General features: G+C 40.3%; 1 protein-coding gene and 1 non-coding gene across 2 annotated transcripts in view; one reads left to right on the forward strand and one right to left on the reverse strand.

Annotated features, from left to right (window-relative positions):
- PSMD12 (proteasome 26S subunit, non-ATPase 12) overlaps nucleotides 1-25,389 on the forward strand; it is a 28,325-nt gene extending 2,936 nt beyond the window's left edge. Inside the window, exons 2-11 of the mRNA XM_003997073.5 lie at nucleotides 6,245-6,304; nucleotides 6,392-6,520; nucleotides 11,346-11,453; nucleotides 13,483-13,587; nucleotides 16,678-16,827; nucleotides 16,925-17,059; nucleotides 18,019-18,131; nucleotides 18,818-18,992; nucleotides 21,866-21,943; nucleotides 22,913-25,389. Coding sequence (XP_003997122.1) covers nucleotides 6,245-6,304; nucleotides 6,392-6,520; nucleotides 11,346-11,453; nucleotides 13,483-13,587; nucleotides 16,678-16,827; nucleotides 16,925-17,059; nucleotides 18,019-18,131; nucleotides 18,818-18,992; nucleotides 21,866-21,943; nucleotides 22,913-23,122 — 1,263 coding nt within the window. The 3' untranslated portion in view covers nucleotides 23,123-25,389. The remainder of the gene's footprint in view (nucleotides 1-6,244; nucleotides 6,305-6,391; nucleotides 6,521-11,345; nucleotides 11,454-13,482; nucleotides 13,588-16,677; nucleotides 16,828-16,924; nucleotides 17,060-18,018; nucleotides 18,132-18,817; nucleotides 18,993-21,865; nucleotides 21,944-22,912) is intronic.
- Nucleotides 15,953-16,039, reverse strand: LOC111557899. Its single transcript, XR_002738308.2, has one exon. It is a non-coding gene; the product is annotated as a small nucleolar RNA SNORD35 (small nucleolar RNA).
- Nucleotides 25,390-26,290: the final 901 nt, after the last annotated feature.

A 26,290-nucleotide genomic window follows, 5' to 3' on the forward strand; every position in this document is an offset into this window, starting at 1 on the left:
ATTTAAAGCATTGTATTTTTACACTGGAATGTATGGGACACTTTAGCATACATTCTTTTGCTTTTTCACTTTAAGCCCATCAATAAAACTGAAGAAAGTTTTGTTGTTTTTACTTTACTTGTGAAAAAACTAAGGTTCGGGCAGCTTAAGTGGTTTATCCAAGGTCTACAGCAAAGCCAGATCAAGCTCAGGTCTCCTGGCAACAGGTAGTGTTTGTTTTGCTACATCTCACGATATCTTTAAGAGACTTGCTTCCGTGCTTATTTTCCTTACAGCATTTTTAATTTATTTTTTATTTTTATGATGTTTATTTTAAGAGAGTGAGAGTACGAGTTCTTGCACTAATGAGTGGGGTAGAGGAGAGAGAGAGAGAGAGAGAGAGAATGAATGAATGAATCCCAAGCAAGCTCTCCATTATCAGTGCAGAGCCGACTTGGGACTTGATTCCACTAACCTCGAGATTATGACCTGAGCCAAAACCAAGAGTCAGATGCTCAACTGACTGAGCCACCTGGGTGCCCCAAGACAATTTTTATTCTTAATGTGAACAACATTTGCAGGTAAAAATTGTGTGTATAGAAACTTAATAGGAATATACCCAGTGAGAAAAGCACAGAGAGCAGAAACCTTCAGAAGGCATCCTGAAGTCTAGACCTGGGTGGTAAAATTGACAAATCCAGGCCATTTGAATCTCCTGCAGTTGTGACTTACTACGACTCTGTTTCTGTGTCCTAACACTCAACATAGAACACCAGTCACTAATATCTATTGCTGTGTACTTTCTATATAATGTTAGCTGTTATGATGACGATAACGTACCTAGGATATTCCAGGCATGTCTTCATAAGTATTGCTTTAATCCTTACAGCAACCCTGTGGGGCAGGAATTATTTTTATTATACTCATTTCACTTAAGAGAAAATTAAGGGTCAGAGAGCATGAGGGTCTTGCCCTAGGTAGCACAGTGGTGGGCCTGGGATTTAGACCCAAGCAGTCTGGCTGCAGAGCCTGTGTTTTTAACCGTTACGTTCTCCTCTGCTGCCTCTGTGATTGGTATTTGATTGATGAAACAATAAAAGTGATACTAGTTCTTGATAATGGTTAGGGCTTCACCGTCCTATTAGCTAAGGAGTTAAAAATTAATCTGACGAGGGCCTTTTCTGAACTGTATGTAGTATTTAGTAGTTCTTACTACACAGAGGATCACCACCCCCTTTTCGATTACACTATATTTGGTACGTGGTTGTTTGGGGATTGTATTCTTAAATTGAACGTATCCTTTGGTTCTCCTTCTTCATGTCTTTTCATTTCATTTGGTTACCTGAAGCCTCTTCTCCCAGAGGAGGTGAAATGTAAAACAGTTTATTGATTGCCAGCAGCTCGGACAAAAAGACCCTCTTAAGAAATAGGTAACATTAGGGGCTTTTGGGTGGCACATTTGGTTGAGCATCTGACCTCAGCCAGGTCACGATCTCACAGTTGGTGAGTTTGAGCCCCATGTCGGGCTCTGTGCTGATAGCTGGAGCCTGGAGCCTGCTTCAGATCCTGGAGCCTGTCTCCCTCTCTCTCTGCCTGCTCATGCTCTGTCTGTCTCTCTCTCTCTCTATCTCAAAAATAACAGTAAAAAAAAATTTTTTTTAAAGAAATAGGTCATGTAAAAATATTGGATTAGCTTTAAATTTCAACTACTTGTGGTTAACTTTTTATTGGCCTTTTTCTTGTGTAGGTTGTTTAACAAGTCATTAAAAGGTTGGATCCATTTAGGAGGTAAAAGGTAGAAACATAGAGAACTTACAGATACATAACATACATTGATATGTATGTTGATATGTATGTTGAACAAATATACATTGATATGTATGTTGAACAAACTCCTTAGTAAGTTACCTCATTTACAAAGATTTTAATGAGAAAAGTGAGTCACAAAAGTCACATGTTCTAATGAGTTGGTTTTGGTAGCTTTGCCGTCTCCTTCCTCTGAGTTGAAAGGCAGCAAGGTGGGGTGGGGTGGAATTTCAAGAACTGTGAATAGTTAGGAAAGGAGGAAGGTGGTTAGCCATAGCATTGACCATGGAAGATTTGGAGAAAAAAGTGGAATAATTAGAGAATTGGGAGTTGTATTTATTGAAGTTGATGGTAGCATCCCCCAGATAGAACTGAATTGCCGGCCATATAACTTATCACATCCTACTTACCTTGACAGTAAGAATCAGGAATTTTGGGTACCTGGGTGGCTCGGTTGGTTGAGTGTCTGACTTCGGCTTAGGTCATAATCTCGAGGTGAGTCAGGAATTGTAAGCCATTAAGATCATCTGCTAGTTGTGGTCCAGCCATTCAGTGCATACTATGTACAAGTTGGTGTGAGGGAAACAATCGAACAAGGTCCACCCCTGAAGGAAGTTATGGACCATTTAGGAGGCAAGACATGCACATTAATGACTGTAGTACAAGGTATAAAGGGATGTACCATAGTAGCTACAGAAGCAACATCATGTGCTTGGCCAGCCAGGTACTGAGCTGCATTGATGAACAGTCCCTCCTCTTGCAGAATTTACATTCTAGTGAGATTAGAGAGACCATGAACATTGAAAGAGAAAAGAGTTTGGGGTCATTACAAAGCAGAAAGTCAGTGGGCTTGTTAGTTAAGGAAGTGCTGAATGACTACTGACTTCCGGAGAGTTATTTAAGAATGCCTTCCTGAGAAGGTGACCTCTGATGTTTTGTTGATACCCGCAGATGATGGCTCTAAAGCAGTATGTGATTTCTTCACATGAAGAATACAGTTCTTTTACTGGTTTGTTTTTTCTGCTTTTTTTTTTTTAATGTATTTTGTTTTAATTTTCTTTATGTTTATTCATTTTTGAAAGAGAGAGACAGCACAAGCAGGGGTGGGACAGAGAGAGAGGGGGACACAGAATCTGAAGCAGGCTCCAGGCTCTGAACTGTCAGCACAGAGCCTAACAAAGGGCTCGAACTCACTGAACCATGAGATCATGAACTGAGCCGAAGTCGGGCACTCAACCGACTGAGCCACCCAGGTGCCCCTGTTGTTTGTTTGTTTGTTTGTTTGTTTGAGAGAGAGAGAGAGAGAGAGTTTAAGTGGGGAGGGGTAGAGAGAGAGGAAGACACAGAATCCTTAGCAGACTCCAAGCTGTCAGGAAAGAGCACGACATGGGGCTCAAACTCATGAACTGTGACATCATGACCTGAGCCTGAGTTGGCCACTTAACTGACTGAACCACCCAGGTGCCCCTAGAATGCAGTTCTTTAAAACCTATACTTCTGGGGCACCTGGATGGCTCAGTCAGTTAAGTGGCTGACTCTTGATTTTGGCTCAAGTCATGATCTCACAGTTTGTGGGTTCAAGTCCCACATTGGGCTCTGCACTAATAGTGTGGGGCCCACCTGGGACTCTCTCTCCCTCTCCCCCTCCTGTGCTCTTGTGTGCTGTCTCTCAAAATAAATCAACTTACCAAAAAAAACCGTACTTCTGAATTAAAATACCATAAACAGCGGGTGCCTGGGTGGCTCAGTCATTAAACATCCGACTTTGGCTAAGGTCATGATTTCATGGCTTATTAGCCTCGAGCTTTGTGCTGACAGCACAGAGCCTGGAGCCTGCTTCGGATTCTGTCTTCCTCTCTCTCTACATCTTTCCTGCTCGCAGTCTATCTCTCTCTCTCAAAAATAAATGAACGTTAAAAAAAAATCTAAAATGAGTTGATTGGATTAAATAATCTGTGGCAGTCTTTAAGTTCTAAGATTCTTTGATCTTCTATGATTTATTAGCTTTTAACTTTGGAGAATTTATCGATTTGTTCTTTGTTCTTTTCCTCTGATGGGCATTTAGTTAAGCCTTTATTGTACCCATGAATCTGTAGAGTTTTCAGAACTGATGCTCTCCTTTGCATAGGAAACATTGTTACAACGCTAGTCATCATGTTTCAGATTTAATTACAGTAATCATATATTTCAGAGTTAAAGAAAATTCAAACAGTGACCATACAGTACATAATCTGTACTCCATAGAAAATTCATAGTTTAAACGTTATTTTGCAAAATATAGAAAGTATTTTGAAAAATCCAAACATTATTTGTGTCCTTAATTCAAAAACTTTATTTTCTTTGATCAGTAAAAGAGTAGTACTCATGTACTGTCCATGAATGTCATTAAAATAAAAAAAAGTTCTGGGGCTCCTGGCTGGCTCAGTTGGTGGAGTACATGGCTCTTGATCTCAGGGTTGTGAGTTTGAGCCCATGTTGGGTGTAGAGATTACCTAAAAATAAAATCTTAAAAAAAGGCTCAATCGGTTAAGCATCCAGCTCTTGATTTGGGCTCAGTTCTGAATCTCACAGTACGTGAATTGGAGCCCCCCTTCCCCCCCACACTGACAGCCCGGAGCCTGCTTGGGATTCTCCCTCTCTCTACCTCTCTCTCTCTGTCCCTGCCCTGCTGTCCTGCACAGGCACGCGCTCGCTCTCTCTCTCTCTCTCTCTCTCTCTCTCTCAAAATAAATAAACTTATTTTTTTTTCATTTATAGTTAGAAAAACAATTTCAAAATAAAATCCTCATCACTTTTGATTCATTCATTGTTATTAATACCAGTATCTTAAATACTTGTAATTTTTTTTTGCTGTGGGCTGGTTTTGTTTTTATTAAAATGTGTGGTTTCTAATAGGATGGCTTATTTTAGTCCTGGTGTATTATCATTTAGGTTTATATGATTTGAATTTTGTTACTCCTGTTTCCTAATGTGCGCCCCAGGGGGAATATTTTGTTTTTGCATATGAGATGGAGGTCATTATCAGTTGACCAAAAGGGGTATATTCCATTTGGATCAGTATCTGCTTAAAGGCATGAATGACCTTTGGTATAGCATGTATGGATATTCTCAGGTGGTCTTTATTTCCTTTAAGCACAGTTATAATTTTTTTTTAATTTTTTTTAACGTTTATTTATTTTTGAGACAGAGAGAGACAGAGCATGAATGGGGGAGGGTCAGAGAGAAAGAGACACAGAATCTGAAACAGGCTCCAGGCTCCGAGCTGTCAGCACAGAGCCTGACGCGGGGCTCGAACTCACGGACTGCGAGATCGTGACCTGGCTGAAGTCGGATGTTCAACCGACTGAGCCACCCAGGTGCCCCAGTTATAATTTATTTTTAAAGGCATTGAAAAATTAGGGGCACCTGGCAGACTCAGCAGAACCTGCAACTCGTGATCTCAGGGTCGTGAGTTCAAGCCCCACTTTGGCCATACAGCTTACTTTAAAAAAAAAAAAAAGTCATTGAAAAATAAAACCAGGGTTTCTTGTCTTTTTACCACCAGATATCCTTTTTATTTTTCCTCAAAACTTCATGTTTTAAGTTTATTTATTTGTTTTGAGAGAGACAGAGCGAGAGGGGGAGGAGCAAGAAGAGAGAATCCGAAACAAGCTCTCTGCTACCAGTGTGCTAAGCCCAGCACGGGGTTTGAACTCCCCAACCGTGAGATCGTGACCTGAGCCGAGATCAAGAGTTAGAAGCTTAACTGACTGAGCCACTCAGGTGCCCCTCAGAACTTCGTGTATTAAAGTATTTGTTATGGTGACTTCATAGAGAAATCACTCATTTTCCCCATTTTTCTTCTTTAAAGACACGTGTGACTGCCAATTAAGAGTCTATTCAGAACAAGATATCTGGTATTACCACACTGAGTTGATAATTAGAATCCAAAACAAAGACTTGAGGTTTTTCTCAGGTGTTAAATTATTGTTCTATATTCAGTTTCTCTTAGGTGATTTGAAATGTTAAAAATAGCTTGTGGACCCCAAGTTGGAAACCACTGACTTAAGGAGTCCACAGGAAAAGCAAGCACTACGATGGAAGGGAACAGAACAATAATAGTAATGGGGATGGACCTTCTCCTCAAAAATGGATTTTTTTTCTTTTTGTGTCAGAAGCCTCTCATTTAAAAAAATTTTTTTTAACGTTTTTATTTATTTTTGAGACAGAGAGCGTGAACGGGGGAGGGGCAGAGAGAGAGGGAGACACAGAATCGGAAGCAGGCTCCAGGCTCTGAGCCATCAGCCCAGAGCCCGATGCGGGGCTCGAACTCCCGGACTGCGAGATCGTGACCTGGCTGAAGTCGGACGCTTAACCGACTGAGCCACCCAGGCGCCCCAGAAGCCTCTCATTTTAGACTGTTGTTTGGTTTTGTGTTGCTGGTAGTGTTTTCATTGTTCGTTTGTATCTTTTGTTTTAGGAAGGAAGACTTCAAGAAGTCATTGAAACCCTTCTCTCTTTGGAGAAACAGACCCGCACCGTGAGTAGATGATAGTGAAAACCGCAATTATCATTGATTTTATTTAACAGTGTGCCGTTGACTCTCAGCATATTTTCATTCTTACAGGCTTCTGATATGGTGTCTACATCCCGTATCCTAGTTGCAGTGGTGAAGATGTGCTATGAGGCTAAAGAATGGGATTTACTTAATGAAAATATTATGCTTTTGTCAAAAAGACGGAGCCAATTAAAGCAAGTGAGTTCGTGACTGCTCATAAAACAAATACATTTGCATTTAAATAAGGACATTTAGAAAACCTTTCTGTGAATCTGTTTTAAATTACTGTTAAATCAGCATTACAACGTTCTAGACAGTTTTTAAAAATTCTGTCCATATTTTCATGGCAGCTGCTTTTATGTTGTTTTTTCTTCTAGTTTTCATATATTTGCATATTTTTACAAAATTGTGCTGAGAATGTTGGTGCAGCTTTGTTCTGTTTCCGTGTTGCTCCCTATCTTCATATTTATTATTTTAAGTGATTGTGTTATAAGCCATCAAGCTGATAGTCTATCATTTACTTAATCATGTATTTTGGGGCATCTGAGTGGCTCAGTCAGATAAGCCTCCGGCTTAGGCTCAGGTCATGATCTCGTGGTCTGTGGGTTCGAGCCCCGCATCGGGCTCTGTGCTGACAGCTCAAGAGCCTGGAGCCTGCTTCAGATCCTGTGTCTCCCTCTCTCTCTGCCCCTCCCTTGCTCGCACTCTGCCTGTCTGTATCTCAAAAATAAAGGTTAAAAAAATTTTTTTTAATCATGTCTTTTATTAAACATTTAATTAATATTTCACTTATTTTGAGGCAGTTTTTCAGACATTTTAACTACTTATTTTGTTTAAAGATTATGTATGTTCTCTTTTGGTGTTTTGGGGAAGCTAGATTTTACTGTTTCCCTGTTCTTTTGCTTAAGGTTTTTTGTTTTGTTTTTTAAGTAAACTCCATGCCCAACATGGGGCTTGAACCCATGACCCCAGCATCAAGAGCCCCATGTTCTATGAACTGAGTTGGCCGGCACCCCTTTCGCTTGAGATATTTAAATGATCCTCTGTACAAAAGAGTCCACTTTTGTCATTTATATCTCATCTTTCAAGTACTGTTCCCTGAGTAGCTTCTGGGTTTTTATTTTTTGCTTTCAAATAAAGGTATTGACGTTGTAAAAAGGGGAGTAGTAGAACCAAAAAATAAATAGGGTGTTCTTGTTCAAATCCCTTGTTTTGTTAGTTTTCTGCTAGAGTGAACTTAGTGATAGAGTGGGTTAAATTATTTTTTGCAAAAAACAATTTGTTGTTCTTTTTTTAGATAAGTTTACATGCATATAATTTGTTGTCAAGAATTAACATAGAGGGACACCTGGCTGGCTCAGTCAGTGGAGCGTGCGACTTTTGACCTCGGGGTCGTGAGTTCGAGCCCCGTGTTGGGTGTAGAGATTACTTAAAATATTTTTTAAAAAAGAATTCACAGGGGCGCCTGGGTGGCGCAGTCGGTTAAGCGTCCGACTTCAGCCAGGTCACGATCTCGCGGTCCGTGAGTTCGAGCCCTGTGTCGGGCTCTGGGCTGATGGCTCAGAGCCTGGAGCCTGTTTCCTGTTTCCGATTCTGTGTCTCCCTCTCTCTCTGCCCCTCCCCCGTTCATGCTCTGTCTCTCTCTGTCCCAAAAATAAATAAACGTTGAAAAAAATAAATAAATAAAATAAAAATAAAAAAAAAATAAAACAGAATTCACATCGATTGGAAGCAATCTAGTACATGTGAATGCGAAATTCCTTTAAATATGCCTTTTGTTGCTCAGTTCTGTGCTTTCAGAGACCATCATAGAGTTGGTTGAGAGACTGGCATAGATGAGTCATTGCCTTCCTCTGGTTTTCTGAGATTTGCTTGCTATGGGACGATTTGGAAAGGGCTGCTTCCCTAGACATCTTGAGGTAGCCTGGCTTAAACGAAAATGTGTTTTGTATAGGACTGATGCCGTTCAAACAAAGCATGTATCCTAAACTAAAGGTTTAATAGAGTCCTAGCATTTCAGAACTAGTAGAGGGACTGTTAACTCTGTCCCTTTTCTGATTGAGAAACTGACATTTCTATGTAAGACTCTTGGAATGTGAAGAAATGTGCCAGGTCACCTTTGGTTCAGTACAGAATATGATCCCTGATAGTAGTGTAGTACCTCTTTAACAAGTGCCCTAAAGGTAACTTATTTTTTATTTTACTTTTTTTAAGTTACACACACACTCCCAGCAGTATACAGTAAGTGACACACAATGTCAGCAGTGCTAGGAGACCTGATAGGAGGAAGAGAGGGTTTTGATTACATTTGTCGGGGGGCGGGGGTGGGGGGGAGCGTCCCGGAGAAAGAGGAGTGTGAGCCCATCTCCCAGCTGGCTGACAGATGACCCCGACTGCAGTGGCACTGCCCTTTTCACCGTGACAACAATGTTATGTCTTAGCTCTGGAAGGTGCTTAGGGACTCAGAATGTCTCTTTCCTTTTCCCATAATTACTTTTTACCTAAAGCTTTTCTTTCTGCTTTACCAGACTTAGAAAGTAATGATTTTCTTAAAATAACCTTTTCTGGATTGCTTAAAATTAATGGTTTCTAATTCACTGTCTGTCACTTGAGCCCAGGGGGTAAGCCTCACTCCTACCATGACTTACCTAATGACTTGTGTTTTTCTCAGAGAGCAGCAGGATGTTCACTTATCATTAGAGTATTGATATAACTGTTTTGTTTGTTTTTCTTTTACCCCATCTGATTTCTGTTAATGTAGTTTTTGCACAGCTTTTAGAATTACTAATTTGTATGCCCTTGTAGAAATCATTATTATAATTAGTGTTGGAAGGATCATGGTTTTTTGTGTGTTTTTTTTTAATTTTTTTTTTAACGTTTATTTTTGAGACAGAGATTGACAGAGCATGAATGGGGGAGGGTCAGAGAGAGGGAGACACAGAATCTGAAATGGGCTCCAGGCTCTGAGCTGTCAGCACAGAGCCCGACATGGGGCTCGAACTCACGGACTGCGAGATCACGACCTGAGCCGAAGTCGGACGCTTAACCGACTGAGCCACCCAGGCACCCCAGAAGGATCATGTTTTGAGATACAAAGTGTCCCAGACCCTTGCTGAAAGAGTTGTGTTTTACAATAAAACCTTTATTTTCTGGAACTCCTGTGTGTCTCTGAATGGCCATTTTTTCAGTTAATTAGAAATTTGACCTGAACTACATGAATATTGTTTTTTAAGGAAATCTTTGCAAGATATACAATGGGATTTTTTTTTCCCAGCATGATTGAGGTACAGTTGACAGCAAGATATTCTGTTTACTTTTCTGCTGTCTTAAACAAAATATATTTAATATAGTTTAACATTTTCTTTATGACAAAGAGTCCTAATTATTATTCTCAATGATTATCATAACTGATAATGCTGTTCAGAGTCTATATTCGAGGTTGCAAACTACAGGCCACGGTCCAAATCCCACCTGCCAGCTTTGTAAATAGAGTTTTTGGAACACAGCCACACCCATTTGTTATATATTGTCTGGCAGCTTCTGGGGTTACAAAGGCAGTTGAATAGTTGAGGCAGAAACCCTATGGCCCACAAAGTTTAAAATATTTACTGTGTAAATGTTTACTAAAACGTACAGAGAAGTTTTGCTGACCCCTGACCTAGAATGTTAGAGCTAGAGGAAATGTATCCAACCCACTTACATTATCTGAGAAACCTGGGCAGGGGATGCTGTGACTTTCAATGTCCTGTTTCATTGAGGGGAGTATGGGTGATTGTGGCTTCTCCGCCCTCCTGAGGCCCGGCGGGGGGGTGGCTGCTAAACCCTCTGCCTCTGCTACGGACTCTTTCTTAACTCACAGTATCTGCTAGCTGTGGCTTCATTGCTGTTCATAGCCACTGGTGACCCCTGCTTTTCTCTTGTCCTTTTTCCCCCTTTCGTCTGTTACAACTTCTTCCATGCTTTTTTGTTTGGCTCCAAAAAAGCTAGCTAGGAAGCCTTCTAATAGACATCGTCAAATACCCCTTTTATGTAATCATGTATGTTCGCTCTTTGTAGTGGGGAGGGGTAAAGTCTTTGCACCTGAGGTTTTCCTAACCTTTTTACGTTATTCCTGGGTGTTCAGTACATCTTAGCTGTCAGAGACATTTTGATTTTTTTTGTTTAAGCAAGCTCTATGCCAAACATGGGGGTAGAACTCACGGCTCTTGAGATTAAGAGTTGCATGCTCTAGGGGCACCTGGGTGGCTCAGTCTGTTAAGCGTCTGACTTCAAGTCAGGCCATGATCTCGCGGTTTGTGAGTTGAAGCCCCATGTCAGGCTTGTGCTGACAACTCAGAGCCTGGAGCCTGCTTCAGATTCTGCATCTCCCTCTCTCTCTCTGCCCCTCCCTGCTCACTCTGTCTCTCTCAAAAATAAATAAAACATGTTGCATGTTCTACCAACTGAGCTAGCCAGGCACCAGGCACCCCCTCCCTTTTATTTTTTTAAGATTTTATTTATTTGTGTATTTATTTAACAGAATGGAAAGTATACCTATCCTTTTTTTTTTTTCCTTAAGGTTTATTATTTATTTGGGGAGAGCGAGCAAGTGAGGGAGGAGTGGAGGGAGAGAGAGAAAATCCCAAGAAGGCTCTACACTGTCAGGGCAGAGCCCGATATGGGGCTCCAACTCATGAACCATGAGATCATGACCTGCGCTGAAGTTGGACACAACCAACTGAGCCACCAAAGTGCCCCCAAGATTTTATTTTTTTAAGTAATTTCTACACCCAACATCAGGCTCTAACCTATAATCCCAAGATCAAGAGTTGCACGCTCCACTGACTGAGCCAGCCAGACACCCCTTACTTTTAAGTAACCTCTTCACCCAACTCGAATCCACAACCCAGAGATCACATTAAGAGTTGCATGCTCTACGAACAGAGCCAGCCAGGCACCCCTTATGTTTCATTATGGGCATAATACTTCTTTTTTGACTGTATGAAAAATGAATCTTGCTTATGAATGGTTTTTATTATTTTAGGCTGTTGCAAAAATGGTTCAACAGTGCTGTACTTACGTCGAGGAAATCACAGACCTTCCGATCAAGCTTCGATTAATTGATACTCTGCGAATGGTTACAGAAGGCAAGGTAAGTTTTCCATTGGCGTAACTCATAGTGGAAATTACTATCCTTTCTGTGTTCAGAGATATTTAGATATGCAGACATTAGATCAATATATATTTAAGATGACAAAATAGGTCATCACCTTGATTCAACCATTATCTTTGTACTTTTCCTTGTAGTATCTTCCCATTTACACATGAATATATTTAAAATAGTGGCGGTCTTGATATATCCAGATTTTTCTGGGAATTAGTGATCTTACTCCAAATTTACATGTGGCAATAATTAAAGTTAATTCTTCACCCTGGCCTAGATCTGCTTGAGAAATCTATGCTTGGGATAGCTACAGTTTTAGTCTACTATTTAAATTAATAGAGGGGCTCCTGGGTGTCTCAGTTAAGCATCTGACTCTTGATTTCAGCTCAGATCATGATCTCATTCCTGGGATGGAGCCCTTTGTCAGGCTCCATGGGGAGTATGGAGCCTGCTTGGGATTATCTGTCTCCCTCTCTCTCTGCCCCTCCCCAGCTCACGTGCACATGTACTCGCTCTCTCAAAACAAATAAAAAAAAAGAGTATTGGGGTGCATGTCTGGCTCAGTTGGGAGAGCTTGTGACTCTTGGAGTCCTGAGTTCCAGCCCCATGATGAGTGTAGTTTACTTAAGAATTAATAGTAACAGGGGTGCCTGGGTGGCTTACTTAGTTAAGCATCCGACTGAATTTCGGTTCGGTCATGATCTCATGGTTCATGAGTTAAGCCCTGTGTCAAGCGCTGACAGTGCAGAGCCTGCTTGGGATCCTGTCTCTCCCTCTCTCTCTGCCCCTTCCCTGCTTGTGCTCGCTCGCTCTCAAAACAAAGTAATTGAGTATTTGCAGTGTAAACTTAATTTTAAAACTTTCACTGTCTTACCAGAATCTGTTTGTATTTGTTTTGATGCTTTTTTTTTTTCCCTCCTAATCTTGTTTCTTTAAAAACGGCAAATATAAAATGGTGACTGAGGTAAATATATTTTTTTCCTGGACAGATATTTGTGATTTGAGGACAAAACTTTAGCTTATGTTTAACTTCTTGGGTCTTGGTTTGACTGTCCCATCAGTTCAGTAAATGTTTATTGAGCACCTGTGTTGTGCTAGATCCAGAATGAACATGACGCTGTTCTTTACCACCGCAAAGAGATCCATCAGAAAAATAGTCACTGCGCTGTGTCTCGACAGTGGCAGTGGGTCTGCCGTTCCCATGTCACAGAGGCAGGATGTGATGGCTGAGCTGGCTTTTTAAGAATGAATAGAAATTTGGGGCACCTGGGTGGCTCAGTTAAGCCATTAGTAAATACTAATACTATTAGGCTTGGTTTGAATAATAGTTCAATTCTACCTTTAAAATTTTAACACACACTCACACAAATTTAACACATTTTGGGGCACCTCAGTGGCTCGGTCAGTTGAGCATCCCACTTTTTTTTTTTTTTTTTTAATGTTTTTTGGTGTTTATTTTTGAGAGAGAGAGACAGCGTGAACAGGAGAGGGGCAGAGACAGAGGGAGGCACAGAATCCAAAGCAGGCTCCAGGCCTGAGCTGACAGCACATGAACTGCGAGATCATGACCTGAGCCAAAGTTGGATGCCCAACTGACTGAGCCACGCAGGTGCCCCTTGACCATCCCACTCTTGGTTTTCACCCACTCAGGTGAAGATCCCAGGGTCATGGATCAAGCCCTGCATCTAGCTTTGCCCTGCGCTTGGAGCCTGCTTGAACTTTCTCTCTTTCCCTCTGCCCCTCTGCCTCACTCGCTTGTTCTCTCTCAAAACTAGGGGCACCGGGGTGGCTCAGTTGGTTAAGTGTCCAACTCTTGATTTTGGCTCATGGTTCATGAGTTCCAGTCCCGCGTTAGGCTCTGCACTGACAGCACGGAGCCCACTTGGGATTCGCCGTTTCAGTCTCCCTCTCCACCCCTCCCCTGCTCGTGTGCTTGCTCACTCTCAAAAATAAACATTTAAAAAACTTTTAATACATGTCTGAGAATTTTCATAATACAGATTTCTCATATTTGTAGATTTATGTTGAAATTGAGCGTGCTCGACTGACTAAAACGTTAGCAACCATAAAAGAACAAAATGGTGATGTGAAAGAGGCAGCCTCCATTTTACAAGAGTTACAGGTAAGGAGTTGTATTTATGTGAAAATCCTGATATTTAGTCGGCAGCGTTTCTTGTAGATAGAGCTTATTTTGGCACCCGGTCACTTCTTCAAAACTACCAAGGTTGAGGGGGAGGGCAGTGGAGGGTGGGGCTATTCAAGTACCTGAGAATTATGTCATTATGGTCCCAACTAACCTGCTAAAAAAGGTTGTGAAGAAAAGTTAGAAGCGATGAATCAGTCTTGATGTGTGCTATTATTTTAACATTTTCATCCTCTTTAGAACTTAAATCAGTAATTCACGTACTGTTTACTGATGCGTTAGGGATTTGCTGTTAATCATCAGTTTCGTTTTAAATGAATACTTGATTGTTGGTCAATTTCTAGACTAAATTGGTTTAACAAAGACAAATTGCATCATAATTTGCTATGTTTCAGGACAGATTTTTAGGAGAGATCTTAAAATGAGATAGCAAAGAGCTAAGAAATCTGAGAAAAGCCATAGACTCCCTAATAAAAAAATGTACCTGAACTACACTCAAAATTTTGCTTATAATTTTGGCCCATCAAGGTTTCCCCAGTAAGTTGAATTGCTTATTCTGATTTTTCAAGTCATGTGCCATTTTAGCCAAAGGAAGGGGAACCATAATACTGAGAGGATCTTGTGTGCTCTGCGTTGTCTGTGTTCTTTTTTTCGAAGCACGTCTTGAGTTCTCTATACACTTTACTTATTTAATGTTCACACACGACACTATTTCTATCCCCATTTTTCTGCCAAGGAAACTGAAATTTAAAAGGAGTAAGTAATGTGCCTAAAGTCATTGCCAAGAATTGGTAGAGTTCAGATTCATACTAGTTCTGTTTGACTTCAAACTTCTTTTCTTCTTTTTAATTAAAAGACTGTATTTTTTGGAGCAGTTTTAGGTTCACAACAAAGCTGAGTGGCAAGTACAGAGAGTTCCCATATAGCCCCCGATGCACCATCCCCCCCACACCCACACCCACACATACACACGCACCACTTCCCCTCCTGCCAGCATCTCGAACCAGGGTGGTTCGTTAGTTACGGTTGATGAACCTGTGTCAACACGTGATCACCCAAAGTCTATAGTTTGCCTTAAGGTTCACTCTTGATGTTGTACATTCTGTGGATTTTGACAAATGTCTAATGACGTGTGTTTTTCAGTGTAGTACCATACAAAATAGTTCACTGCCCTAAAAATTCTCTGTGCTCTAACTGTTCCTCCCTCTCTCCACTCCCCCACCGCCTGGCAACCACTGATCTTTCTACCATCTCCATAGTTTTGTCTTTCAACCAGGAGGATTATGTGCCCCACGATTTAACATCCTCTGAAATACTCTTGCCAGAAAAAATCGCCTCAATTATATAAAGCTTCTAGGTTTAACTACCAGTTTACAAGATACACTGGGGACAGAGGAGCTTATTAAATGATACCACAGGGATGCAATCAGTGTAATTTAGACTCCAGGAAACTGTAGGATGATTGGCTTGATTTTGTCAATAAATAAATGGCAAGGCTAAAAGAAACTTACCTACCACTTGCAAAGTATAAGCCTTATTTGGATTCTGATTTAATTAAATGAGCTATTGAGGACTGACTAGATATTTAGTGATCTAAGAAATTTTTAGGTATGATCATTTTTTTTTTTCAGTTTCTCTTTTAGAAATACATACTGAAATAAATGTAAGATGTTACCTGAAATTTGCTTCAAAATACTTGACACATGCAGAGTGAGGGAACATACATCGATGGAACATCGATGGTTTCATTCCTTAGGGATTTGCATACATACATTCATCAGTGTATACGTTTTTATTTTCTTTAATAAAAAAATTACAAAGACCATGAAAAACCTTTTCAGACCTAATAATAATAGCCTTACTTCATTTTACTTTGTTATTCTACATTTTGTAAATTCATTTGCAATATGTGTGTACCAAGTATTAAAAATGTTTTTATGGTATTTGGCATAACTGGTTTTCTGTGGTGTATCTGTTGCATATTGACTGTAACTGTACATCCTGCATCCGTTTGGAGTCATGTCAGCCTTGTTATCCGAATTGTAAAAAGGCTAGAACCTCTTTTTTTCCTTAATTTTTTTATTATATAAATAGCCTGCAAGTGGCATCGTATTTTGGGTTCAGAATTGTAATTTCCTCACTAGCCATGAGGAAAACGCAAATTAAAACCACAGTGAGATATCCCTACACGCGTATTAGAACAGCTCAGAAAAAAAAATACAATACCAAGCGCTGGCAGGGATGCGAAGTGATGAGAACTCTCATCCGTTGCTGATGGGAATGAGAAATGGTGCAGTCACTCTGGGAAACAGTTTGGCAGTTTCCTTCTTTTTCTTTTTTTCTTTTCCTGGCATCGGCTGAGCCATTGGCATTATCGGCGCTGGCCACAGTGCCATCCACAGACCATCGTGAGAAAGGGCCATCGTCTGCAGTTTCGCAGTTTCTTATGAAGCTGAACGTATGCTTGCCAGGCGACCGAGCAGTCCCGCTTCTTGTGCCCAAGAGAAATGAAAACTTAAGTTCACACTCAACCTGTCCAGTGGTGTTCAGAGTAGCCTTGTTAGTGATGGGCACAGGTTGGAAACGGCCCAGCTGTCCTTCAGCTGGGGAGTGGATAAACTGGTTCCTCCACACAGTGGAACACTTCGTGGCCGTAAGAAGGAATGGACCTGTTGTTTCAGAATCATTGGCTGTCGAGGGTTCAAAGTGGGGGAACTACGTGACTGTAAAGGGGTAGCACGAGGGAGTATTTGGGGCTGAAAGAACTGTTCTGTATCTTGATTGTGATGGCGGTTAAACTACATAGGTTAACTACATAGTTCTACTATTGTTAACTACGTAGGTGAAAAGTCACAGAACTTTTTATACCAGAAGAAAAAAAATAGCCATTTACTATATATTTTTTAAAATTGTAATTTCCTGGAGGAAACCAGCTTTTTAGATCATCATCAGTACTCTGTCAGTGTGCGAGAAGTTTCTTGTTATTGGACAGGCGTGAATGTTTTAATACATTTAACTTTGTAGTTTTTAAAAATTAACAAATATAAACTTATTTGGGGACTTCGCTAGGTGGAAACCTATGGATCAATGGAAAAGAAAGAGCGAGTGGAGTTTATTTTGGAGCAGATGAGGCTCTGTCTAGCTGTGAAGGATTACATTCGTACACAAATCATCAGCAAGAAAATAAACACCAAATTTTTCCAGGAAGAAAATACAGAGGTAAGCATGTCTCTTAACTACAAGTTTACTATAGGAGTATTTGGGGGGAAAAACCATAAGCCCCAATTTATTTTATCAACTTTTTTTTTTTTCCCAGAAATTAAAGTTGAAATATTATAACTTAATGATTCAGCTGGATCAACATGAGGGGTCCTATTTGTCTATTTGTAAGCACTACAGAGCAATATATGATACTCCCTGTATACAGGCAGAAAGTGAAAAGTGGCAACAGGTAAGAATATATTCTTATACTGGACGTCGATACTTATTAGAAAGAATTTGCAATTTTTATTTTGAAATAAGTTTAACTTCAGTAATCATAAGCAGTTGTATGGTGCTGCTTTCTATTCAGTGTGTTGACAACTCAGTTTATCTTTACTGATTCAAACAAATTGTGGCAATACTCTAAGTTCTTTGTCACTTTTGAAGAATGTAGGTTTGCTATTTAAAGTGTGTATAGCGGCACCTGGATGGTTCAGTCGGTAGAGCATGCAACTCTTGAGGTTGTGAGCTCAAGCCCCATGTTGGATATAGAGATTACTTAAAATACAGGGCACCTGGGTGGCTCAAATCAGTTCAGCATTCGACTTCGGCTTAGGTCATGATCTTGAGGCTTGTGGGTTGGAGCCCCGTGTCAGGTTCGGTGCCAACGGCACAGAGCCTGGAGCCTCTTTGAGTTCTGTGTCTCCCTCTCTCTCTCTCACCCTCCCCTGTTCATACTCTTTCTCTCTCTCAAAAATAACTATTTTTAAAAGTTAAAAATAATAAAATAAATGAAAGTAAATAAAATATGTATAGCAGGTCACTTGCTAATAAGGTTACAAGCAAAGACCTGGCATTACTTTGGAAAATTATTTCACAATACTGTTTCAAATAGTTGATAGGTCTATTCCACATTTGTGCTGCTAACTTGTTATAAGAACTTTTTCTTTATACATTTGTCACCGAAAAAGATGTCAGCCCAGAGAGTAATTCAGATTAGCGAGGATTTACGTAATTGCTCCAGAAAAACTTATGGCAGAAAGCCACTGTGTAAAGATCAGCTTGGTAGGGTGTTTATTCCCTAAGACTGGAGTACAATATCAAACATGAATATAGACAATTCTCTTGTGATTTTTTTTAGTTCCTGCCAAAGTTTCCATTTTGTTTCTAAGCTTACATATAATCCATTGTGTTATAAAACATTTGTAGGCTCTGAAAAGTGTTGTCCTCTATGTGATCTTGGCTCCTTTTGACAATGAACAGTCAGATTTGGTTCACCGAATAAGTGGCGACAAGAAGTTAGAAGAAATTCCTAAATACAAGTAAGTACATTTATAGCTAAAGTAGCAGAAACACCATCATGAAAGAAAATTGGTTAATCTAAGTGTGCACCTTCTTAACTTGGTTGCTGATAGATTGTATTGGCGAATAAAGCTAGAGTTCATAAAATATAGAAATGTGTTTTCGCACTGTATTCGAAATTACACTCTTCGTTCTAAACCACTTATCAAGTAGAAGTTGCATTTCAAGCTCACTTTAGCAGCTTTTGGTTAATTAACCATTTGATAAAGTTTTAGTAATTTGGGGCTTCGTGATTTTCAGACGTACATACTATATGAAACACACACACGCTTCATAAGCACAGTGGGCTTTTATTTAAAAGCTGTTTTTTTCTTTTATCTGCCTCATTAGTAAGTTTACATTAATTATTCCAGAGATTGGCAAATACGTTGCAGTAGGGGATAGAATGTTAAGTAGGGGAATGCTCCGTTCAGAATTACTATGGAAAAAATGATAGTAAAGTAGGCAAAATAAAAAATAATCAGGGGCTCCTGGCTGGCTCAGTCGGAAGAGTGTGCGACTCTTGATCTCAGGGTCCTAACTTTGAGTCCCCATTGAGTGTAGAGATTTTATAAGTACAGTCTTTGTCAGTTTTTAAACATTTGCTGTTATATTAGATAAAACAATTTTTACAGATTGGGAATATTAAGTTTTATACAATTTACAGGGATCTTTTAAAGCTTTTTACCACAATGGAGCTGATGCGCTGGTCCACGCTTGTTGAAGACTATGGACTGGAATTAAGGAAAGGGTCTCCCGAGAGTCCGGCAACTGATGTGTTTGGTTCTACGGAGGAAGGTGAAAGAAGGTGGAAAGACCTGAAGAACAGAGTCGTTGAACATGTAAGAATCTGGCATGGTGGATGGGGCACCTGGCTCAGTCAGAAGAGTGTGCGACTCTTGATCTCAGGGTCATGCGTTCGAGCCCCATGTTGGGCATAGAGATGGCCGAAAAAAATAAATAGTGAAGAAAAAAAAAGGCATGACAGAGTTGCCAACCTGGAAGTAAAGTTGAGCATAAACTTTGATTTTTAAGTTTGATAGTCCAATGTTTCTTTGGAGGTTATGTCTTTAGTTCTTTGCTTTAGGATTTTTTGGAGGTAGGGAGGCTATTCCCAATGTAGTAGAGATGTAAATTTGCTATTTAAATGTTTATTGTATGTTTTCCCAAAGCACATCAGAATTTATCACCTCCCTCTTACTCCCTCTTCCCCCCCCACCACCACATTCCCCCATTTTTGTCTTCTCAGAAAACTATGTTTTAGCATGTTTATTTTGTGGGGACCTCTCGAGAATCCAAAATTTTTCGGCGTATAAACCAGCAGGAAATTCTTAAGAATGTGGGGGGTAGTTGTGGGTGAAAGGAGTGTTTTCCATCTGATACTCGCTTGGTAGTTTGGAGAATGGGTAACATGTCTTAAACCTGACCTTTGATCTTGGTGTCACTACAAATTGAATTAGCTCAGCATTCATTCATATAACATCCTATTGAGGGGTGCCTGGGTGGCGCAGTCGGTTAAGCGTCCGACTTCAGCCAGGTCACGATCTCACGGTCCGTGGGTTCGAGCCCCGCGTCGGGCTCTGGGCTGATGGCTCAGAGCCTGGAGCCTGTTTCCGATTCTGTGTCTCCCTCTCTCTCTGCCCCTCCCCCGTTCATGCTCTGTCTCGCTCTGTCCCAAAAATAAATAAAAAACGTTGAAAAAAAAAATTTAATAAAAAAAAAATAAATAACATCCTATTGAGCCTTCTGTGTGCCAGACACTGTTCAAAGTGCTGAGGCATGTGGGAAAGGAAGACTTGGGCCCTGCTTTCAGAGAGCTTAAACAGAAATCATAGGAAAGATGCATTTATAAATAAAAGCGTTACAGGGGCACCCGGGTGGCTCAGTTGGTAAAGCGTTCGACCCTTGATTTCAGCTCAGGTCATGTCCTTTCAGTTTGTGAGTTCACCCCGCATGGGGCTCTTTGCAGACAGCGTGGAGCCTGCTGGGGCTTCTCTCTCTCTCCCTCTGCCCCTCCCCCATTCGTGGACATGCACACGCTCTTGCTCTCTCTCAGAATACAAATAAATAAACTTTAAAAAATGTTACAGATATTCGGGTACAAGTATATATCGAATGGAGTAGGGCATGAGGAGAAAGTTGATTGGTTCTGCCTGAAAGAACAGTCAGGCAAGAGCTGCGGTTAATTGACACAGGAGGGAAGATTCGTAAGAAGAGAACCAGGTTAGCGTGCAGGTGGGATAGTCTGAGCAAAGGCATGGAGCCACCGACCAGCAGGGGAACCCTAGGGCCTCCAAGAACAGGGCTCAGCCAGGAAGGAAGTCGGAGATACGGTAAGGGTCTGGAACGTAACAAGGTGTATATACTCCAGTCGTGGAAACCGAGAGGACGGTGACCAGGCCCATATCCGACACAGAGCCCTCTAGCAGTAAGCGTGGAGAGTGTGTTTGGAGAGAGACCACAGTGGAACTGAGAAGACGAAGCGAGGGCTCCTGTGGGCTCCAGCCAAAGCAGTAGCTGAGGATTGAAGAATGGATGAGGTGGAGATATTTTAAGAAAGAAAATCAATCGAATTTGGTCACTGATTAAATTGAAAGTTATGAAGGAAGAGGGGTCCAGAATGATTCCCCTGCTTCCTAAGAAGCTGGTGTGGCCCTGGACCCTAACGGAGACGGGAGAAGACACGGCTTCTTCAAAGATCCATTCATTTTTCTTCCCCCTGTTCCCCATTTTCCCTGTGAACGCTATTGTTTTGTTAATAACATAATGATAAAGGGAAGTCTCTAACTTGAGCACCATTTCCAGTGAAAATTGGGACATTTAATTTCAAGTTACCTTTCAACACTTATGATAATGTGGTGTTTTGAGATACTCTCGATCACTTTTTGAATCTGAGCCGTTTAAACATCTGTGTCATAATTAGGAAAGTTTAACTTTAGATTCTTGCATTTAGCAAAAATAGTTTAGTATCGTTATAGTTTTTAACCATTGTTTTAGTTAAGATAAGCCTAGGTTTTGACCACATGTATGTATTTTTAATAGATTTCTATTTTTTTTTTATTTTAGAGAGTGAGCGAGCACATGCATGAGCAGGGGAGAGGTCCAGAGAGAGAAAGAGAATCTCAAGAAGGCTCCACACAGCACAGAGCCCAATGCGGGGCTTGATCCCACGACCCTGGCATCATGACCTGAGCTGAAATCACGAGTCGGATGTTCAACTGACTGAGCCACCCAGGCAGCCCTTGACTATATATATTTAAAGAGAGTTGGAGAGAGTAGGGGCGACTGGTGGCTCAGTCACTTAAGCATCTGACTCTTGATTTTGGCTCAGGTCATACATGGTCTCATGGTTTCATGAGTTTGATCCCCGCATCAGGCCCTGCACTGACAGTGTGAAGGCTGCTGGGGATTTTCCCTCTCTCTCTGTGCCTCCATGCTTATGCTATCTCTGTCTCTCTCTAAATAAATAAATAGATAAATAAGCTTTAAAAAAGTTGTGGAGAGTATTCAGAATAACTTCCAAATAACTACAGAAGTCAAAATACCTAAATTTTTTACTTTGTTGTTGAACTTTAGAACCGTGGTGGGCTATAGAGAAACAAAAGCTCTGAATCCGACATTTTAACTAAACCTGTTTGGAAATGAAAACAAATGGGCTGTTAGCTTTATCGACAACTGCTACCCGTCCTTCATATGCCCTCTGTTCTCTCCCCAGAATATTAGAATAATGGCCAAGTATTACACGAGGATAACAATGACGAGGATGGCCCAGCTTCTCGATCTGTCTGTTGATGTAAGTGGTAAATGTTGCAGGAGCTGTTTGTAGCCAGTCATCTTGAATATCAGCTGACTTACAAAAGTCAAATGAGAAAATCAGTTTTGTTTCATTATTTAGTTTTAAGCTTAGGTGGCAGAAGGTTTCTCCAGGCTATCTTGAGGATCAAAAAATAGCCTAAACACCAAGTTTATAATTACATTGATATTATGTCCTAGTTAAAATCTTCTCTGAAATATGGCAGTTTTACATTGATTCATTTGCCTGGGGTTTATATTTCTGTCATAAATATGTCTGGGTTCCCAGAAATAACCATAGAGATGTAAACTGTGACAGAGACTTTGCTGCAGCCCCCCTGCCGGGGGCCCAGGTCACATTAGAAGAATGTTACGTTCAGGCCTGAGTTCCTGTTGCTGGAATGTTCACCCACCACAGAGATAGGAGTTAAGTGATGTGAGCTAAAAGCCATTTCTGTCATCGCATAGTGTTTTCCAGTTTAGCTAAAAAAGAGGAATCACGGATGTTAGAGGTCAAAGGCTTGATCGTTGGTTGGCTCATCAGCTCCTCACATTTCTGGACCACGAGGACCAGAGAGAGTCCTTAGAAGTAAAGTGCCTTGTCCTTAGTTACATAGCTGCCAAGTGACAGGGCATATATAGTAACCCAGTGTTTCTGGAAACAAATTAACTGCATAATATGCTGGGGGTGGGGGGACCATTGTAGACCAAGAGCAGACATTTCCTAGACTCGCAGTAAAATAAATACGTTATTATAGGAAGCCTGCTTTGGATTCTGTGTCTCCCTCTGTCTCTTCCCCTCCCCCGCTCACATTCTGTCTCTCTCAAAAATAAACATTTTTTTTTAAAAAAGACAGAAAATGCTTTCCTTAAATTTTTCCTTAAATTATTTTCTGTAATTACGCCTTTTTTTTTTTTTTTTTTTTTTTAATTATCCTGTCTTAATCCAATTTGTCTTTCTCTCTTGCAGGAGTCAGAAGCTTTTCTTTCGAATCTAGTAGTTAACAAGACCATCTTTGCTAAAGTAGACAGGTTGGCAGGAATTATCAACTTCCAGAGACCCAAGGATCCAAATAATTTATTAAATGACTGGTCTCAGAAACTGAACTCACTGATGTCTCTCGTTAACAAAACTACACACCTCATAGCCAAAGAGGAGATGATACATAATCTACAATAGGGTCTCCGTGCCCTTAATGCTTTTAGAAAAGAGTTAAAATTGGAAGTCATTTAAAAACAAACAAAAAAAGACTGTTATGGTGTATATGTTGGGGTTTTTTTTCTATTCTCAGCTCCTTTGTCTAAAATTTAAAAGATAGTGACTATGTTTAAGGCCCCTTTTGACCTTTCACTTCCCTGATTTTATCGTTAACTTTGCATTTGCAATTGGTGCAAAAAAAAAAAAAATTTCTATTTCTATGGTCTACGTACTCAAAAACTTGTGTCATAACTTACCCAAATGTGTTTTTCTATCATTTGAAAACTTTTTAGCTATTATTTGTTCTCATTCAGCTAACAACCGTCATTATTATAATAAAAGCAGTATATGCACATTGACTTTCTATAGTTACCTGTGTTTCTGAACATTTTGTGGGATAGGGATTTAAGTATTTTTTAAATAAAAGAAATTCTGTTGTAAAGCTATCAATTATTTAGTAGAATTTCAAAAACAACATAGGGCATATCAGAACATTTGGGATAGAGTTGTAATTTGTGAAGAATTTGTATTTTAGTATTGTGGCAAAAGGCCTCTAGACTGAGTGTAGAGAGTGATTGGTAGGCTAAAGACTTAATGTAGACTTAATTTTTTTTCCTTGAGTCAAACTGGTTTCGATCACAGTAGCTCGATTCTTTCCGTTCCCCGTCTTGACCAGTTACTGAACAAAATCAAGTGACGTCGTGTTGACACAGGTTAACGCGCAAAGTCATTTTTATAAGATTTGTTCGTGGCTTTCACATCTAGGTCTAATGACATCATTAGTGTTCCAAATTCATTAACTCTATAGGAACTGATTTCCATTACATGAACACTGGATAACAACCTAACACGTTTTAAAAATGATCCAGAAGGACTCAGCCATCCTCTAAGCAAATAGCACAGTATTGACATTTCTTTTACAGAAGTAAACAAAAGTAGTTTTACTGTCAAAAGAAACATCTGAGATCAATTAATATGAGCAAATTTTTGGAAGTTTTTAAAAAATTTGATTTATTTCAGGGAAAACAGAACAATGAAACAATGTGAGAAGGTTATTTAAAGTAAAGAAAGTAGGAGGTCTGCTTTTTTGAAAATCCAAACGAAGGGAGGGGGGAACAAAAGGCCTTGTGGAAATAACGTTTTTTTCATAATTTGCTTTCATTTAGTGGTCACTAAACTGTTCTGTGATCCAGAGCTGGGGACAATTGTAGGGACCTCTGCTATTTATGCTGAGTCATTGTGAGTAATAACCCAGTATTAAATCCAAATCTATTCTTCGGAAATTTATGTATCGGTCACATTGATGACAAACATCTGCTACCACTCATCTTTAAAAATCTAACCCAAACTGTGGTGGCAAGTTCAGGAACATCAGAAGTTCACACTAGCAGTAGAATATGGTTTCAATTTTCCGCTGAATGAAAAGGATAGAAAATGAAATCATTTTGCATTGTTCATTTGTAAACCAAATTGGAGCTAATTTGAATCTAGCTTCTCGTTAACTCACTAACTCGTTACCCTTGTACTTGGCAAACACCTAGGCCATTTGGCCAGATGTATTGTTGTCAAGCTCTCAAATGACCCTCTTTCGTCTTTGTTTAACGTGCTCGCCCTCGAACTAAGCTCTTTGTGTGTCCTGATTCCGTGCCATTTGTAACGGTGTCCCAGTCACTGGATCTCATTTAATTTAACTGCTCATCCAGTTCTTGCGTTTTTCCTATCCAAGCAACTTAAATTTCTTAGTGTTACGAAGAAGAATCAGCTAACACAGGGCAATAAAATATTTGAGACGTTCAGAACCCCAAACCCTGGCTTCCATTTCAGACTTCCAGCTGGCTGTTCGTGAAAAGGACAGAACCACTTTGTTTTAAATATGGAGAAGATAATACTTAACTCCTTTTCGTTTTCATTAGGTTACTAACTACAGAGAGATGATGAGCCACTGTTTTTTGTTTTTGTTTTTTAAATGAAACACTTTTTACCCTTTTATTTTTATATAATTTATGTTTTTATTTTAGAGTTCAATACCGATTTCTGTAATTATCCTCAATTTCCATATGCTTACTGAATCATTGAAAACTAATCTTTAAAAATCATGCTGTTCCATTCTATCTCTTACAAGTGTTACATGTATGATACAACAAGTACGTATTTTACGTTGTGTTTGGCTCCTGGATATAGCTGCAATAAAAGCACTGATTTGTGGGTGTGTAAAACCCTGGAGAATAAACTCATACTTTTAAAGATCATGTCTTTTTTCAGTTCTCTTGCCGTCTAAAGCAAAAAGCCATAGGGTTTTCGTTCTGTCAAAATCATGTCCTCTCCATAAATCTGTTTTTTAAGCCGGGGGACAACATTGTGCATGTTTTACATGCCAACTGGTTGGCTTCCCCCCACCCCGACTCCTTTCTGATCTGGGGTTCACGACAGGCCATACCTTATTGTGCCCTTGACCAGCGGTTCTCCAGTGGAGCCCACATCAGAGTCACCGGCGGGGCTTGTTAAAACAGATGGTGGGGCCCTACCCCCAGAGTTTCTGATCCAGGAGGTCTGGGGTAGAGCCCAAGAACTTCCATTTGTAACAAGTTCTCAGGGGTTGCAGACGAACACTTGCATAAACGGTAGGGTTTTCAAAAGGGCTTTGTGAGAAAGTACTGCGTGGACATGGGCATCGGTACAGTTAGGCTTATGCTCCAGCGTGATTCTTAAATCCTTTGCCCGCTGTTTCTGAGTCTAGTGATCCAAAGTTCTGGGTTTTGTTATCTTGCTTGCGGACACGGAGAGAGATGTTCTTGCTTTCTAAGTGGATACAAAGCAATGTCCCTGACCTGGGGCTCAATATTTACCATGTTGAAAGAATTGAGGATTGGAAAAGTTTCATTATGTTGCTATTTCTTTTCTCTCTGTAAGATTAGTAATTGGGACTCCTGGGTGGTTCAGTGGGTTAAGCCACCAAATCTTGATTTCAGCCCAGGTCACCATCTCCATGATTCCTGAGTTCAAGCCCTGCATTGCTGACCATGCAGAGCCTTGGAATTCTCCCTTTCTCCATCTCTCTCTGCCCCTCCCCCACTCGTTCATTTTCTCTCTCTCTCTCTCTCTCTCTCTCTCTCTCTCTCTCTCTCTCATACACGCAAAATAAAAACTTAA

Source organism: Felis catus, chromosome E1, assembly GCF_018350175.1.
Source record: "Felis catus isolate Fca126 chromosome E1, F.catus_Fca126_mat1.0, whole genome shotgun sequence".
Classification (NCBI taxonomy): domain Eukaryota; kingdom Metazoa; phylum Chordata; class Mammalia; order Carnivora; family Felidae; genus Felis; species Felis catus.